This window comes from Penaeus vannamei, chromosome 15, assembly GCF_042767895.1.
Source record: "Penaeus vannamei isolate JL-2024 chromosome 15, ASM4276789v1, whole genome shotgun sequence".
Classification (NCBI taxonomy): Eukaryota; Metazoa; Arthropoda; class Malacostraca; order Decapoda; family Penaeidae; genus Penaeus; species Penaeus vannamei.
Genome location: NC_091563.1, coordinates 4,278,637 through 4,296,136, shown reverse-complemented (window position 1 = coordinate 4,296,136; position 17,500 = coordinate 4,278,637). Strand labels below are relative to the sequence as shown.

Below are 17,500 nucleotides of genomic sequence, written 5' to 3'. Positions count from 1 at the left end.
TTTACTTTTTGGGGGGGATTGTTTACGCTTTTTTGTCTATTTCGTTTTTTGCGTTTTTCTTTCTCTCTGTCTTCTCCGTTTGGTTGTTTTCACGTTTCTTTTGTCAACTTGTCTATCGGTCTGTCTCTCTCTTTTAGGGAATAAAGGAAAAGGAAATTAAAAGGGAGTAGGAAAAGGGAGAGGGAGAGAAGAAAGTGGTAAAGAAGAAGAAGAAAAGAAGAAAGGGGAGAAGACAAGGGAAAAAGAGGGTGATGATGGCAAGGTGCAGCGTGAGAATAAAAAATATATGGGGAAGAAGGAACTAATAATGGAAATAATAATGACAAGGATAATGATGATAATGATAGTAATAATTATAATAACAGTAATAAATGATAATGAAAACAATAATGATAAATCATAGAAAATAATAATATAGTTTTAATCCTCATCGTCATTAATATTGTTATTCTTATGTGGGAAAATAGAAATAGATAGGGACTATAATATCAAGAATAGAACGAGGAAGAGAGAAAGGGAGAAGTAGGAAAAGGAAAAGATAATGAGAGTGGGTGTGGAGGAATGAAGAACGGTGGATAGCGTGTGGTCTAATCCTAACTGGTAACCTTCAGTGACGATTCAGAAGAAGTTGCCAACACGTAAATATATTCATCCTTGACAACATTATTATTATCACTGGTCGGGAGAATTTGGGACTCGGTTTCCGTTGAAGATTTGTTTTATTGTTTTTATTTTTATTTTTATTATGCTCCTACTCGTGACCTATTAGAAAATTTGAAGGGTAATTTCTTTTATGGCGATTTTTAGAAATGAGTGAACCACGCCATTAAAAAATATATATATATATATATATATATAAATCATAATATTGTTAATTAATCAACAGGTTATTTTATAATTTCGATAGAAAATACTCGATTCTATTAATAGATGAAACTGTGTATAAACATAAACCAAAAACATAAATACAAAAATCAATATTCCGAAGAGAAATGGCATCCAGACATAAATCCAGTGACCAACTTTTTTTTTCTTTTTTACAGAATTAGACAATGTGACGTAACCCTTCCAGGGAGAATAGCGATTTAGTCTCAAACCTTAGCTGAAGTAAGTCTGAAGTAGGTCTCCAGAATAGCCAATTCAGGAGACAAGCCAGTTTAAACCTTCAGAACCAAGATGCGTGACGTAATAAAACGGTTGTCTTAGCGACTTCCAGGCCTGAAGTAGGAAACTTTTGTTATATTCCTCAGCAATAAACAATGATTTTTCTGCACAATAGTAATAGTTCTTGTACGTATTTCTCATGTTGTTTTGTTAGGTGCTCGATGACCATGCACTCTAAAACCTGTGTTCGTTTTAAAGCATATTTGTATTAACATCACGTCATCCGAGTCACACAGTATCTCAAACAGGTTTTGCAGTACCACATTATAATCGCAATATTTTTGCATCCAGTCTGTTTGCAAATGGCATATGCAAAGTACGATCTTTATACCTTTTTTTCTTTTTTTTTATAATTCAGTAGATGGACAACACCGCCATCCGGTTCCAAAAAGACTTTTATATATTTTGTTATGTTAAAATCTACGTAATTTCCATTTGAATGAAGATCATGATGTTTATTATGCACCTTGTAGGCATTCCATATATATTTACTGATGCAAATTGGTGTACAGGCAGTTGCAATGCAGATAAGATTTTTAACACGTGTTTCTCTTCCCTTTGCAGGGCGCTATGACGCGAGGAGAGGCGCTATAATGGAGGCCGGCCGAGGGAGGCTCTCCCCTTCCCTTCGCCTCGTTCGCTAGCCCTGCTCTCCATGCCTGTAGGCGACGCGGAACTCTGTTCTTGAAGGATTTCATGTGACTGAGGCGTGGGTTCGAGATGGATTTAAGCACAGTGAGCCACCAGTCGCCCGGGTACATGTGCGTGGAAAATGGGGGCGACTTTGTTAGTACGAATTTTATCGAAGACGTCCGTTCGACCAAAGTGCCCGCGGTGCTCGAGGACATCGCCCTGCCGAGGGGCTGTGACATGCGGACCGTAACCATGAATGGATTTAGCAACTCTTGCCAAGGAAATATCAATGGCGCCAAGAACCTTCCCTCGGCGCCGACACAAGCCCATCCCAGGGATTTGCACGCGCTAGTAAATGGTGATCCGAACACCAATTTCGACGTCCGCCTGTCCCAAGCGGGCCGAACGGGCGAGGCACAGACGGCGCAGCCCGGGCGGCCGGAGCGCCTGCCCTCACAGTCGTCGGCGTCGTCGCTGCGCTCCTCCTCGGCCTCGGCGTCCGAACGCTCGATCTCGTTCTCGGATCAGGAGACCGTGTGCGCCGACGACCTTCGGCGCCGATACGGGGACGCAGACGGCGACTCGCGCGTTCGCCAGCAGGGCTCCTTTTCCTCCTCCGAGCAGCAGGACCCCTCTGAGCTCCCGGGCGACGACGAGCGCTACCAGCCCGAGGACGATGAGCTCTTCCATCCCGACGACGACGACGACGGCGAGGATGAGGCGGGGCTGCCCACGTTAACGGGCGTCGACATGAGACACGCCGAAGTCAACATCACGTCCACGAACGAGGTGGTTTTCGGCACCAAGGAAGTGTACAACATCTCGTCGCCGCTGACGGAGGCCGTCCCCAACATCAACGTCATGAGCCCGAAGGCGGAGACGCCGGGCGGGGGCGCACAGGCGTCGGACTCCCGCGGCGGCGTCGGGCGCGTCGACGCCAGGGGCCGCCCTCTCCACCTCAACATAGACAAGGCCCAACATGCGGCCCAGGCGGCGATCCCCATGATGTGCCGCCCGCACAGCCCGGTCATCAAGTCACAGTCCACGCCCATCCCCGTGTCCTCGTACGGCCTCACGAGCCCCGTGATGTCCGCGCACCAGATCTCGATGGCCGCAGCAATGGGCGTGCAGCAGGGGGCGGGCGTGCTCAACATCCCCCTGCCCTCGCCCATGCTCAGCCCGACCGGCAGCCAGCTCAGCATGAGCCACCCTCTGGCGAGCGCCATGGCCTCCCCTGCCAGTCGGATCAACCTGCCCACGGTCGCCACGCCCACGAGCCAGGTCAACATCAGCGACCCAGACAACGTCGTGGTGGGAACGCAGGTCGTCATCCGCTGCAACGAGCCCCACGAGGTAGGGTCAGGGCCCCGGGGGCGCTGCTGAGGTCCGAAGGATTCTCGTTCCTTTTCTGTGTAAATAAGCAGCCGGTAGACATTAATGCCAATATATATATATATATATATATATATATATATATATATATATATATATATGTGTGTGTGTGTGTGTGTGTGTGTGTGTGTGTGTGTGTGTGTGTGTGTGTGTGTATATATATGTGTATATATATATATATATATATATATATATATATATATATATATATATATATATATATATATATATATATATATATATATATATACAGTGAACCCTCGCTATAACGCAGTTCACCTTTCACGTTCTCGCTGCTTCACGGATTTGCATTGTGCATTGTGTTCTGCATTCTGATTGGATAAAGTCTCCCCGCTTCTTCTCTACCTGTGTGTCAATAACGTAACGGTTTAATATTTACATGTACGTAATATATACATGTACGTAATACAGCTTGTCAAATTTGTTTGCAAATTTTCTCTAAAACCCATGAAGCCTTCAGTTCGTATTCAAATGATTATTTTACAGTACAGTAGTTATTTGTAAAAAACGTTTATACAGTACTTTTATTTGTTAAACAAATGCTTGGGCCTGTAAAAAAGTTTTGTTCTTTGGTTTCAATGTATTGTAATTTCATTGTATAATAATTGTAAAAAAATAAAGGTTACAACTTCGCGGATTTCGCCAATCACGGGTTCTTTTTGGAACGTAACCCCCGCGAAAAACGAGGGTTCACTGTATACATATATATACTCACACACACACATGTAGATACATACGTACATACATATATGTATACATGTGTGTGTGTGTGTGTATGCATGAGTGAGTTCGAGAACGAGTGCGCGCGTGTGTGTGTTTGTGAACATAAATTCATAAATATTAATGTACATGTAGCCTTCAAGTAACCTGGAAGAGACAACGTGTGATTTTCAAGTAGTTCAGGAAATCATTGAAGTTTTGGTCAAGTGAATGTTTTTTTTTTGTGCTTACTGAATGTTGATAGACCCATGATCACAAAGACAAGAGAAAATTCATGGCTAAAGTCATGAAACAAGTAATATATTCAATAAACTACATGATGCAGGATGATGATAAAACTATAGCCTAATTTAGTTACCAGTATGAGCATAGAAAGAATGGGACCCCCCCCCCCCTCAAAAAAAAAGAAAAAAAAGAAGAAGATAAAACTATATCCTAATTCAGTTACCAGTATGACCATAGAAAGAATGGGACACCCCCCTCAAAAGAAAAAAAAAATATATATATCCTAATTCAGTTACCAGTATGACCATAGAAAGAATGGGACACCCCCCCCCCCCCCAAAAAAAAAAAAGAAGAAAAAAAGAAGAAGATAAAACTATATCCTAATTTAGTTACCAGTATGAACATAGGAAGGATAGGAACCCCCCTCAATAAAACAAACAAACAAACAAAAAAACAGGTTTACAATTACCGTCTCTAGCTTAATTATAGGATATGGTAAACAGAGAGGCAGACCTACACTGGGAAGTCCCATACACACTAATTATATAGATTTATCGTAGGATAATCTTTAAAAACCTGCAACTTATCAAAGAAACAGCAGAGCCTTTCTAATTAACACACAACCGACACAGAATTATATATATATATATATATATATATATATATATATATATATATATATATATATATATATATATATAATGAGAATGGGATTTCCTTGTCCACAAATGATCACTTGATATTGATGTTTTAATCCCATGAGCGGTGTGGAGGAGGAGCCAAAGGGTTAGGGGCCACAGGGGGGGAGGGGACACAGGGGGGAGCCATAGGGGAGGAGGAACCCCAGGGGGGAGGGGCCGCAGGGGGGGGGGGAGAAGCCGCAGGGGGGGAGGAGCCACATGGGAGGAGGGCGATAGGGGAGAGGGGCGATAGGGGGGAGGGGACGCAGGGTGACCTTGAGTGCGGTAACTCCAAGGTCGTTTGCCGCAGACTGTTGCGTTCCGCTCTCGTCTGGCGTTTATTTGATTTAATTACGTGATGTGAGCGATCAAGATAGACTTTTGCATTATGATTTTCGGTCTGCGGGCGTACGCTGTGTAGTTATTTGATAGGCTTATTTATTACAAAAGTTTTACGCACACACACACACACACACACACACACACACACACACACACACACACACACACACACACACACACACACACACACACACACACACACACATATATATATACATATATATATATATATATATATATATATATATATATATATATATATATATATATATATATATATATATATATATATATATAGAGAGAGAGAGAGAGAGAGAGAGAGAGAGAGAGAGAGAGAGAGAGAGAGAAAGAGAGAGAGAGAGAGAGAGAATGAGGGTGGGACGAGGAGAGAGGAGAGAAATGGAGAGGGAGAGAGAGAAGGAGAGAGATAATAAGAGAGAGGAGAGAGAGGAGTGAGAGAAGAAGAGAGAGGAGAGGAAAGAGAAGATGAGAGGAGAGAAGGAGAGAGAGAAGGGAAGAGAGAAGGAGCGTGAGATGGAGAGAGAAGGAGAGAAAGATAAGGAGAGAGAGAGAGAGATAGATAGATGGATAGATAGATAGATAGATAGATAGAGATAGAGATAGAGATAGAGATAGAGATAGAGATAGAGAGAGAGAGAGAGAGAGAGAGAGAGAGAGAGAGAGAGAGAGAGAGAGAGAGAGAGAGAGAGAGAGAGAGAGAGAGAGAGAGAGAGAGAGAGTGAGAGAGAGAGAGAGATGTCGAAGAAATCAACATATATGATTCATCTACCTATGAGAAGCAGTCCAAGATTCCCCTTTAATAAAATAAATACATGAATAAATAAATGAGAATATTTCCCCACTCCACATAAAAAAATACATAAATAAATCCAAGTAACTAACCTCCCCCCTTCCCACCCCACCCCCCACCCCAGCACCGCCACGTCGAACCCCACGTCGCCAACATCGACTCCACCCTGGCGGAGGTCCGAGAGAAACTGGCCACCGTCTACCGGACCCAGACCAAGACCTCCCTCCTGCCGTGGCTGAAGGGACACCAGGCCATCCCCATGAACGAGTTCTACACCAACTCGCGCATCCTGGCCGTGGACAAGCAGGGCAAGCAGACGAGCCAGGCCGTGGACCTCGTCAAGGATCTCATCAATGAGGAGGAGGTGAGGTGGTTGGGGAACCTGTCTTGCGGTTGAAGTCAGGGTTCTTTGACATTTTATCTTGAGTTGATAATAATGATAATGATGATAATAATGATATTAATAATGGTAATGGTAATGATGATAATAACAATGGTATTGATAATGGTAATGATAATGATAATGATGATGATAACAATGATATTGATAATGGTAATGGTAATGATGATAATAACAAAATAACAATGCTATTGATAATGGTAATGATAATGATAATGATGATAATAACAATGATATTGATAATGGTAATGATAATGATAATGATGAAGATAACAATAATAACAATTATGATAAAAATAATAATTAAAATAATAATAATGATGATAGTAATAGCAATTGTAATCAAATTATACAATAAAACCACCACCACCCCCACCACCACCACCGAGTCCCCCATCTTCTCACTCCTCCCATCCCCTTCTGCAGACGAAGTTCCTGGTGGAGGGCGAGCCGGGGATGGGCAAGACGCTGCTGGCCCTCAAGATGGCGATCGACTGGGCCAACGAGAAGAGCCTCCAGCAGATCAAGTTCGTCTTCCTCATCTTCCTGAGAGACTTCAAGGGCAGCCTCGAGCAGTACATCAAGGAGGAGCTCTTGCCATCGGGGTTCGATGAGAAGTGAGTGGGGGATTTTTGGGATAGTTTGGGGGTGGGTGAGGGAGGGTTTTGGGGGAGGGTTTTGGGGGGGTTGAGGGAGGGTTTTGAGGGTGGTTGAGGGAGGGTTTTGGGGGAGGGTTTTGGGACAGTTTGGGGTGGGTGAGGGAGGGTTTTGGGGGAGGGTTTTGGGACAGTTTAGGGCGGTTTTTTGTGGTTGAGGGACAGTTTGGGGGGGTTGAGGGAGGGTTTTGGGGGGGTTGAGGGAGGGTTTTGAGGGTGGTTGAGGGAGGGTTTTGGGGGAGGGTTTTGGGACAGTTTGGGGTGGGTGAGGGAGGGTTTTGGGGGAGGGTTTTGGGACAGTTTAGGGCGGTTTTTTGTGGTTGAGGGACAGTTTGGGGGGGTTGAGGGAGGGTTTTGGGGTAGGTGAGGGAGCGTTTTGGGGTGGTTGAGAAAGGGTTTTGGGGTGGGTGAGGGAGGGTTTTGGGGTGGGTGAGGGAGGGTTTTGGGGTGGTTGAGGGAGGGTTTTGAGGGAGGGGTTTGGGGTGGTTGAGGGAGGGTTTTGGGAGGGTTTGGGGGTGGGTGAGGGAGCGTTTTGGGGGTTGAGGGAGGGTTTTGAGGGGGTTGAGGGAGGGTTTTGTGGGGGTTGAGGGAGGGTTTTGTGTGTGTGTCGGAGGGGGTGAGGGAGCGTTTTGGGGGGGTTGAGGGAGGGTTGGGGGGTTGAGGGAGTTTTTTTTTTTTTGGGGGGGGGGGTTGAGGGAGCGTTTTGGGGGGTTGAGGGAGGGTTATATGGGGGCTGAGGGAGGGTTTTGTGGGGGGGGGGGTGAGGGAGCGTTTTGGGGTGGTTGAGGGAGGGTTTTGTGGGGGGGGATGAGGGAGGGTTTTGAGGGGGTTGAGGGAGCGTTTGGGGTGGGTGAGGGACTGTGAGGGTCTGGTGGGCTGTGTTTTTGTTTTGCTTTGTTTCGAAGGTGTGCATTTCTGTTTATTTTATTTGTTTAAATGTGTATTTGATTGCTTACTTATTTGTTTTGTTACGATTTAGGCACTTTAGGCACGGGTGGCTGAGAGCGTGTATTTGTCTGTTTTTATGGTTTAGAAAGTGTGTGTTTTTCTCTGATATGTTTGTTATAATTGTTTATGTGTTTGTTTATTAATTTTTATTTTTTATTTTTTTTATTTATTTTTTTTTATTTATTTTTATTTTTTTTTACGGTTTAGGGCCTTCAGGTACGGATGGCTGAGAGCTAGTTGTGTTTTTCTTTTAATGATATTAATTGTAATGATAGTGGTAATAATGATGATAGTAGTGATAACGATAATAGTGAAGTTAGTGATAATCATTGTAATCATGGTAATAATGATTAATAAGATAACGAAATGATAATGATAAAGAAATTGTAATAAAAAGTGTTCTCTGGGTCATAGCAACAATCATTACTAATAAAAATTATGAAGATAATAGTAATAACGATGATAATGATAGTGATACTACTGATATCAGTGATACTGTTATTAGCAGCAGCAATCATAAAATTTCTGGTATTGGCCTAAATGTCTCCTATGGTACTATATTGACTGAACAGGTAATGAACTTCTATCTCTCAGTATTCACAAAATAACTTTATTAAATGATGTGACTACAGTGTCTAAACTGTCTAGTCTTTTCAATGAATTTATTTTTGTACTTCTTTTTGCTATTGTGTCAACACGAAAAATTGATTTACCGGCCATGTCTCCCCGTGCTTTGCAGGTTCAAGAAGGTGTGGGAGTACTGCAAGAACAACGAGGAGCAGGTTCTGTTCATCCTGGACGGCTACGACGAGCTCAACAAGAACGACGAGGGCGAGATCCAGAACCTGCTTCGGTACCGCGACTTCCAGAAGAGCAAGGTGGTCGTGACTTCGCGGCCGGACGTCCTCAAGACCATCTTCCAGCGGACGATCGTCAAGGGCTTCAGCGAGGAGCAGATGATGGAGTTCATCGGCAAGTACTTCCGGCTCTCGAACGAGGAGGAGTGCGGCCGGATGCTGAAGCAGATCATCGAACGCGATTACAAGTACCGGAAGCTGGCCAAGAGGCCCCTGTTCTGCGTGCTGCTCTGCATGCTCTACGACTCCGAGAGGAGCGTCGCCAAGCTGCCCGAGAAGCTGTCCGACATGATGTTCAAGATCATGCTGTGCCTCATCAAGTGGAACAACAACAAGGTGGGCGGCACCGACGGGAGCGCGGGCTCGGCCGACGGGAACATCGAGGCGTTCCCGCCGGAATACCAAGAGAAGTTCCTTAGTTTTGGCAAACTGTGCATGGAGGCGCTCAAGACGGATAAGACGCGCTTCAGTGAGAAGCAAATAGAAAACTATTCTCTCTTGGTGCCTTTAGGATTTTTGTCGAGTGACAGTGAGAACCATGTGTACGGACGCAAAAAGTTCTACAAACCCGTTCATAAGATATTCCTCGAATATCTCGCCGGCCTGTACATGGCCGACACCATCGAGCGGGACCGACGCGAGCACAAGGATTTCACGACCATCTACCGTCACGAGCACGTCCTCAAGTTCATGGTTGGGGTCCTCGGGAAGCGAGCCCACCTGGCGCTGGAGGGCAAGCGGCAGCAGGATTTCCGACACATGAAGGACCAGGAGATCCTGATGCTCCTCCGCGAGGCCGGGACGACGCCAGACAACTGCCGCGCGGTCGCCAGGCTGCTCGACCGCGACTACCACCGCGTCTACACCAGCGAGGTCGACTTCGAAGGCTGGAGTTCCATTCTGGACCAGAAGTTCCACATGCTCAAGAACCTGGAGCTGGTGTGGCGCATCAAGAGCAACAACCCGGACCAGGAGAGCTCCTTCAACGAGGCGAGCCCGGAGCTCTACCGGCAGTTCTTCAGCGCCCTCAGGAGGAACAAGAGCATCTCCATGATCAGGGTCCGGGCCACGCAGGACGGCGAGCCCTTCTCCGAGACCAAGATCAAACTCTTCTTCTCACACTTCAAGGAAGCGCTCGAGAAGGAGAACCTGAAAGAACTCGAGATAAAAGAACTGAATATGAATGTTCTCAATGGGAAGGTCTCGTCTAGTCTCGTGCAAGCAGTCGCGGAGGCAACCTGCAACTCGGGGAGGGTAAGGACCATGTTGGAATGTGTGGTTTTCCAACTCTCGTTTGATCTGTCTCTGTCTCGCTCTGTTTATCCGTCTTCCCCGCCCCCTATATCTCTATCTTTCTGTCTTTGTCTCCCCCTCCCCTCTTTCCCTTCCCCCCCTCTTCCTTCTCCCTCTCCCTCCCCTCCTCGTCCATCTCCTTCTCCCTCACCCTCTCCTTCTCCTTCCCTACCTGCCTCCCTCTCCTATTCCAGCCCCATTTTATTTCCCTTTTAGTAATATAAGAACATCCATAAGCACTAAATAATTGAAATATGAAATGTAAATGAATAATAAAAGGAATAAGATCGAAAATATCGAACTCCCACGAACGAAAAATGAAATAAAATAGATAACGAAAATTAAAAAAGATAAAATTAGAAAAAAAAATTACTAACACTACTTCCCCCCGCCCCCCCCAGAAAGCCCTCGAAGCCCTGGAGGTGCTGCGGCTGGACATGTTCCTCGACGACGACGCCCTCCACAACCTGTGCGACCGCCTGAGGAACGACTCGCCCAAACTCAAGGAACTGCAGCTGACCGGCCTCGTCCACGGGCGCCAGGGCTTCAAGTCTCTCGTGGAGCTGCTGAAGAAAAATAAAAATCTCCATAAGTTGCATTGTAAGGAACGGTCGTGTATTTTTTTTTTTTTTTTGATTGTGTCTTTTGATTTTATTTGTTTTGTTTGTTTGTCGGTCTGGATGCTTGTGTCGATTTTTTTTTTATCTGTCTATAGTCCTTTACCTATCTTTATGCCAAAATAGACACACATACACACACACACACACACACACACACACACACACACACACACACACACACACACACACACACACACACACACACACACACACACACACACACACACACACACACACACACACGCACACGCACACGCACACACACACACACTTGATCCCTTTGTATTTCTGGAAGTTGAAGGAATATCATCATCAATAAATACCCCCCCAAAAAACAAACCCTCATTGCCTCCTCATTGCAGTGTCCATGAACAGAGCTCAATTGCAACACGACACGAGCGTCTTCATGAGCAGAGATTACACGCCGACGCACATGAAGATGGACTTAATCCGGATGTCAACTTATGCGAACAGAAAGAGCCAAGACGCCTTTAACCAAACTGTAAGTCTCGTGTTTTATTTTCGTTTTTGTATATATTTATTTTTAGCGATGTGGTTTTTCTTTATGCTTGTTTTTTTCTTGATTTTTTTCTTTCTTCTGATAAGATTCGATGTGTTTTTGTTTATCATATTTTTAAACGAGTGTTTGTTATTTCCTTTCTTTGTTTTGATGTTTTGGAGTCTATTTTGGGACGTTTTGTGTGACTTTGGTTAGAGTGAAAGTGGAATGAGAATTTGCTTTGTTCTTTTCTTATTGTTGTTTTATGTTGTCATCAGTAACTCACTGTATAAGTTATATGAAGTATTTACTAATATATTTGTTACTAAAGAAGAGAACTTTGATTGTAATTTATGTACTATGGTGTGATGTGATTACTAATTTCCACTCACATTGCGTCTACTCTATTATCTTTATTTACTATCCAATCTAACACCACCATTGCTCTAATTATTTTTCGTCTTATACCCATTCATTTCCGTCTTTACGCAGATTTTTTTTTATTTATCATGCTCTTTATTAAATTATTTATTATTCTATTTATTTATATCCACTCTCCTCTCCAGGTCCAAGAAAGTCAAGAGGGATGTACTCTTCCGGACCCAACCAAAGAACTGTGTTACCTCTTCAACGATCCTCTCAAGACAGGCGTCAAGTTCGTTCACGGAGCCAAGGGTTTCTGTTTCGTCAGGGGTAGGTTGAAAGACGACTGCTGATTGGCTGTTGGAGAGAGTTAGGTTGAAAGACGACTGCTGATTGGCTGTTGGAGAGAGTTAGGTTGAAAGATGTCTTCTGATTGGCTGTTGGAGAGAGTTAGGTTAAAAGTCGACTGGTGATTGGCTGTTGGAGAGTTAGGTTAAAAGATGTCTTCTGATAGGCTGCTGGAGAGAGGTTAAAAGACCTTGTGATTGGCTGTTGGAGAGAGAGTTAGGTTAAACGACTTCTTTTGATTGGCTGTTGGAGAGAGTTAAGTTAAAAGACCTGATTGGCTGTTGGAGAGAGTTAAGTTAAAAGGCGTCTTCTGATTGGTTGTGATCCTGTGGAAGGCATTGGAAGAAAGAGAGTTTGTGATTGGTTATTGTGAAGACTTTAAGTTAAAAGACCTCTGGTGATTGGCTAGGGTAGAGGTTAGAATCAAAGACGTCTTCCGATTGGTTAGCGGAGAAATTGAATTAAAAACGTCTGGTTAGGAAGGAGATTCATTAAAAAGACGTTTGTTGATTGGACCGTAATGGGGATAAAAAAAGAATCTGACGGTTATTCGTTGGACAGGGAATTAATACATGGAAAGTTGTTTGACTAGTTAAGGACAATGTAAAGCAGATAATGGCAAAGAACGCTTGTTGATGAGGTAATAAGCTAGGAGAATGGTATGTATAACAATTTCTTTGAAATGTGAATTTCTCTTTTCATATAAGAATTGGAAATTATTTAAATTACCAGTAAACAGTTTAGGACAAAGGTTCAAATATGCTCATATATTTTTCTCACATCTGTCTGATTATAATTAGTCTCATTATAATTCCAATTGTGTTTGAACTTTTTACTTTCAATCCAGTAATAAAAAATGCATTGTATATGTAGTCGATGGATTGATAGAATAAGGAAAAGGGAATTTTATCCATAACATTTCGAGTATAAGTGGATTCTCCTTCAGGTAGAAATACCTAATAGATTAATCATATGAAATATTTTATACCTCCTGATATTGCTGCAATATTTTTTTTCTTCATTAATTTAGTTTCCTGCCTCATTGTAACAATGTTTCATTCTATTTTCTACTCACTACTACGTTAAATGTAATATGCGAACGATTAACTGTACAGCAAAAATGATTTTCATTCATTTGGATTTATCGTAATTTACACTCATTTTGAAAATCGTAATTTTCATTCATTTTGAAAACCGTAATTTTCATTCATTTGGAAAATCGCATTTTCACACATTCGGATAATCGTATCATCACCTCATTTCCCTAAACATCACTTCCGCTCATCCAATCCGACGAAGATGACCACATCACCCCCCCCCCTATCCAACAGACCAAGATGTCAGGCTTCCCCTCCCGCTGTGCATGGGACGAGGTCATCAGTCGATATTCCATGACCTTTTCTCGGCCCTTCCGGAAACCAACGTGCAGAAGTTGACCCTGGCTGACCCCTGTCTCTACCTCACAAAATCTGACCTCGTGTGTCTCGGAGACGCCATCAGGAAGACGAAACACTTGAACAGCCTCAATCTGCAAGGGTTATACAAGGTCAGACTGGGATCAGTATTATCGTGTATTCTTGTGATGGTTGTGGATAAGCTCGTTCGCGTTGTTGTTATTGTTATGTTGATGATGATGGTGGTGATGATAGCGATAATGATGATGAAGAATTTTGGTAATTTTTATTTTATTTTAGTTACTATTATCATTATCGTCATTACTGTAACTATCCTCATTATTGTTATTATTATTATTATTATTATTATTGTTACTATTGTTGTTGTTATTATTACCAATATTACTATTATTGATATCATTATTATTATGATGATGATCATTATCATTGTTATTATTGTTCCATTAATATTACCAGTGCCATTATCATTATCATCACAATTACCAATGCCATCATCACCATTACTATTACCATCACTATTATCTTCATTACCATTCCTCTAATCGTTGCCACCACCACCACTAACATCAACATCACCACCACCACCATTACCACCACATCCCCACCACCACCACCACCACCACCCCAATCCCCATCGGCCTGGGTCAGTCTCCCTCGCTGACCACAGTGCACTCCACCCCAACCTCCTTATGCCCACCACCGCCGTCACCCCCCCCCACCACCACCACTACCGCCACCACCACCACCCCAACCCCCACCCCCACCCTCAACCCCACCACCATCCCCCCCCCAACCACCACCCCCCCCAACCACCACCACCCCCACCCCCATCCCCACCACCACAACCTCTACCCTCAATCCCCCCCCACCACCACCACCCCACCCCAACCCACCCCACCCCACCCTCACCCTCAACCCCACCCCCCACCACCCCCACCACCACCACTACCACTAACCCCCCCCTCCCCCCTCCCCCCCAGGTTGAGTGCTACATGCCCGTCCTGCTCGGCCTGGGTCAGTCTCCCTCGCTGACCACAGTGCACTCCACCCCAACCTCCTTATGCCCACCACCACCGTCACCACCACCCCCACCCCCCCCACCACCACTACCACCACCATCACAACCACCACCACCACCACCCCAACCCCCACCCCCAACCCCCACCACCACCCCCCCCACCACCCCCACCCCTACCCCCCCCAACCACCACCACCCCCATCCCCACCACCACAACCTCTACCACTAACTCCCCCCCCCACCCCCAGGTTGAGTGCTACATGCCCGTCCTGCTCGGCCTGGGTCAGTCTTCCTCGCTGACCACAGTGCACTCCACCCCAACCTCCTTATGCCCACCACCACCGTCACCACCACCCCTACCACCACCACCCCCATCCCCTCCACCACCACAACCCCCACTACCACAACCACCACCCTCAACCCCATCCCCACCACCTCTACCATTACCACACTATCACCCCCCATCCCCACCCCCACCACCTCTACCACTAACCCCCCCCTCCCCCCCAGGTTGAGTGCTACATGCCCGTCCTGCTCGGCCTGGGTCAGTCTCCCTCGCTGACCACAGTGCACTCCACCCCAACCCCCTTATCCCCACCACCACCGTCACCACCACCCCACCCCACCCCACCACCCCCACCCTCAACCCCACCCCCAACCCCCACCGTCACCACCACCACAACCACCACCACCACCCTCAACCCCACCACCCCAACCCCCACCACCCCCACCCTACCCCTCAACCCCACCCCCACCCCCACCACAACCACTACCACTAACCCCCCCACCACCCCACCCCCCAGGTTGAGTGCTACATGCCCGTCCTGCTCGGCCTGGGTCAGTCTCCCTCGCTGACCACAGTGCACTCCACCCCAACCCCCTTATCCCCACCACCACCGTCACCCCCACCCCACCCCACCCGAACCCTCACCCCATCCCCCCCCTACCCCCACCACCTCTACCACTACAATTATCCCCACCACCACCGTCACCACCCCACCATCCCCACACCCACCCCACACCCCCACCACCACCACCTCTACCACTAACCCCCCCCCTCCCCCTCCCAGGTTGAGTGCTACATGCCCGTCCTGCTCGGCCTGGGTCAGTCTCCCTCGCTGACCACAGTGCACTCCACCCCAACCCCCTTATCCCCACCCCCACCACCACCACCCCACCACAACCACCACCATCACCACCACCGTCACCACCACCTCAACCATTACCACCCCCACCACTACCCCCCCACAACCCTCCCCCCCCCACCGTCACCACCCCCATCCCCACCCCCAACCCCCACCACCAGTCACCTCTACCACTAACCCCCCCACCCCCTCCCCCCTCAGGTTGAGTGCTACATGCCCGTCCTGCTCGGCCTGGGTCAGTCTCCCTCGCTGACCACAGTGCACTCCACCCCAACCCCCTTATCCCCACCACCACCGTCACCACCACCCCTACCACCACCACCCCCATCCCCTCCACCATCACCACCACCACCATCCCCACCCCCACCACCCCCATCCAACCCCTCAACCCCCCCCATCCCCCACCACCCCCATCCACCACCAGTCACCACCACTAACCCCCCCCACCCCTCCCCCCCCAGGTTGAGTGCTACATGTCGCTGACCACAGTGCACTCCACCCCAACCCCCTTATCCCCACCACCACCGTCACCACCACCCCCTACCCCCACCCCCACCCCCATTCCCACCACCCCCACCCTCAACCCCACCACCACCACAACACCCCCCCCTCAACCCCACCCCCACCACCTCTACCATTACCACACTATCACCCCCCCATCCCCCACCACCACCCCCATCCACCACAACCACCACCACTAACCCCCCCACCCCCACCCACCCCCAGGTTGAGTGCTACATGCCCGTCCTGCTCGGCCTGGGTCAGTCTCCCTCGCTGACCACAGTGCACTCCACCCCAACCCCCTTATCCCCACCCCCACCACCACCACCCCACCACAACCACCACCACCACCACCACCGTCACCACCACCTCAACCATTACCACCCCCACCACTACCCCCCCACAACCCTCCCCCCCCCACCGTCACCACCCCCATCCCCACCCCCAACCCCCACCACCAGTCACCTCTACCACTAACCCCCCCACCCCCTCCCCCCTCAGGTTGAGTGCTACATGCCCGTCCTGCTCGGCCTGGGTCAGTCTCCCTCGCTGACCACAGTGCACTCCACCCCAACCCCCTTATCCCCACCACCACCGTCACCACCACCCCTACCACCACCACCCCCATCCCCTCCACCATCACCACCACCACCATCCCCACCCCCACCACCCCCACCCAACCCCTCAACCCCCCCATCCCCCACCACCCCCAATCACCACCAGTCACCACCACTAACCCCCCCCACCCCTCCCCCCCCAGGTTGAGTGCTACATGTCGCTGACCACAGTGCACTCCACCCCAACCCCCTTATCCCCACCACCACCCCCTACCCCCACCCCCACCCCCATTCCCACCACCCCCACCCTCAACCCCACCACCACCACAACACCCCCCCCTCAACCCCACCCCCACCACCTCTACCATTACCACACTATCACCCCCCCATCCCCCACCACCACCACCACCACCTCTACCACTAACCCCCCCTCCCCCCCACCCCCCAGGTTGAGTGCTACATGCCCGTCCTGCTCGGCCTGGGTCAGTCTCCCTCGCTGACCACAGTGAAGCTCGACTCCCGGCACGTGGTCCTGTCCGACACGGCGTTCTTCCTGGCCTGCACGGCGCTCAGGAACAACACGACGCTGAAGACGCTCTCCCTGGCGCGCTGGGCTTTCAATATACAGGTAGGATTGTTATGGAGGATTGTGGAAGGAGGATTGGTTAAGGGCTTTTAATATACAGGTAGGATTGTTATGGAGGATTGTGGAAGGAGGATTGGTTAAGTGGATTCTGGGCTTTCAACATACAGGTAGGATTGTTATGGAGGATTGTGGAAGGAGGATTGGTTAAGGGCTTTCAATATACAGGTAGGATTGTTTGGAGGATCGAGGAAGGAGGATTGGTTAAGTGGATTCTGGGTTTTTAATATACAGGTAGGATTGTTTGGA

The 17,500-nt window shown here is 47.7% G+C and overlaps 1 protein-coding gene across 1 annotated transcript in view; it reads left to right on the top strand.

Annotated features, from left to right (window-relative positions):
* Positions 1 to 17,500, top strand: part of LOC113805013 (uncharacterized) — a 63,364-nt gene that overhangs the window by 43,576 nt on the left and 2,288 nt on the right. Inside the window, exons 2-10 of the mRNA XM_070130361.1 lie at positions 1,729 to 3,150; positions 6,113 to 6,352; positions 6,815 to 7,005; positions 8,732 to 10,103; positions 10,544 to 10,742; positions 11,125 to 11,264; positions 11,828 to 11,954; positions 13,304 to 13,518; positions 17,057 to 17,236. Of these exons, the coding sequence (XP_069986462.1) occupies positions 1,885 to 3,150; positions 6,113 to 6,352; positions 6,815 to 7,005; positions 8,732 to 10,103; positions 10,544 to 10,742; positions 11,125 to 11,264; positions 11,828 to 11,954; positions 13,304 to 13,518; positions 17,057 to 17,236 (3,930 nt within the window). The 5' untranslated portion in view covers positions 1,729 to 1,884. The remainder of the gene's footprint in view (positions 1 to 1,728; positions 3,151 to 6,112; positions 6,353 to 6,814; positions 7,006 to 8,731; positions 10,104 to 10,543; positions 10,743 to 11,124; positions 11,265 to 11,827; positions 11,955 to 13,303; positions 13,519 to 17,056; positions 17,237 to 17,500) is intronic.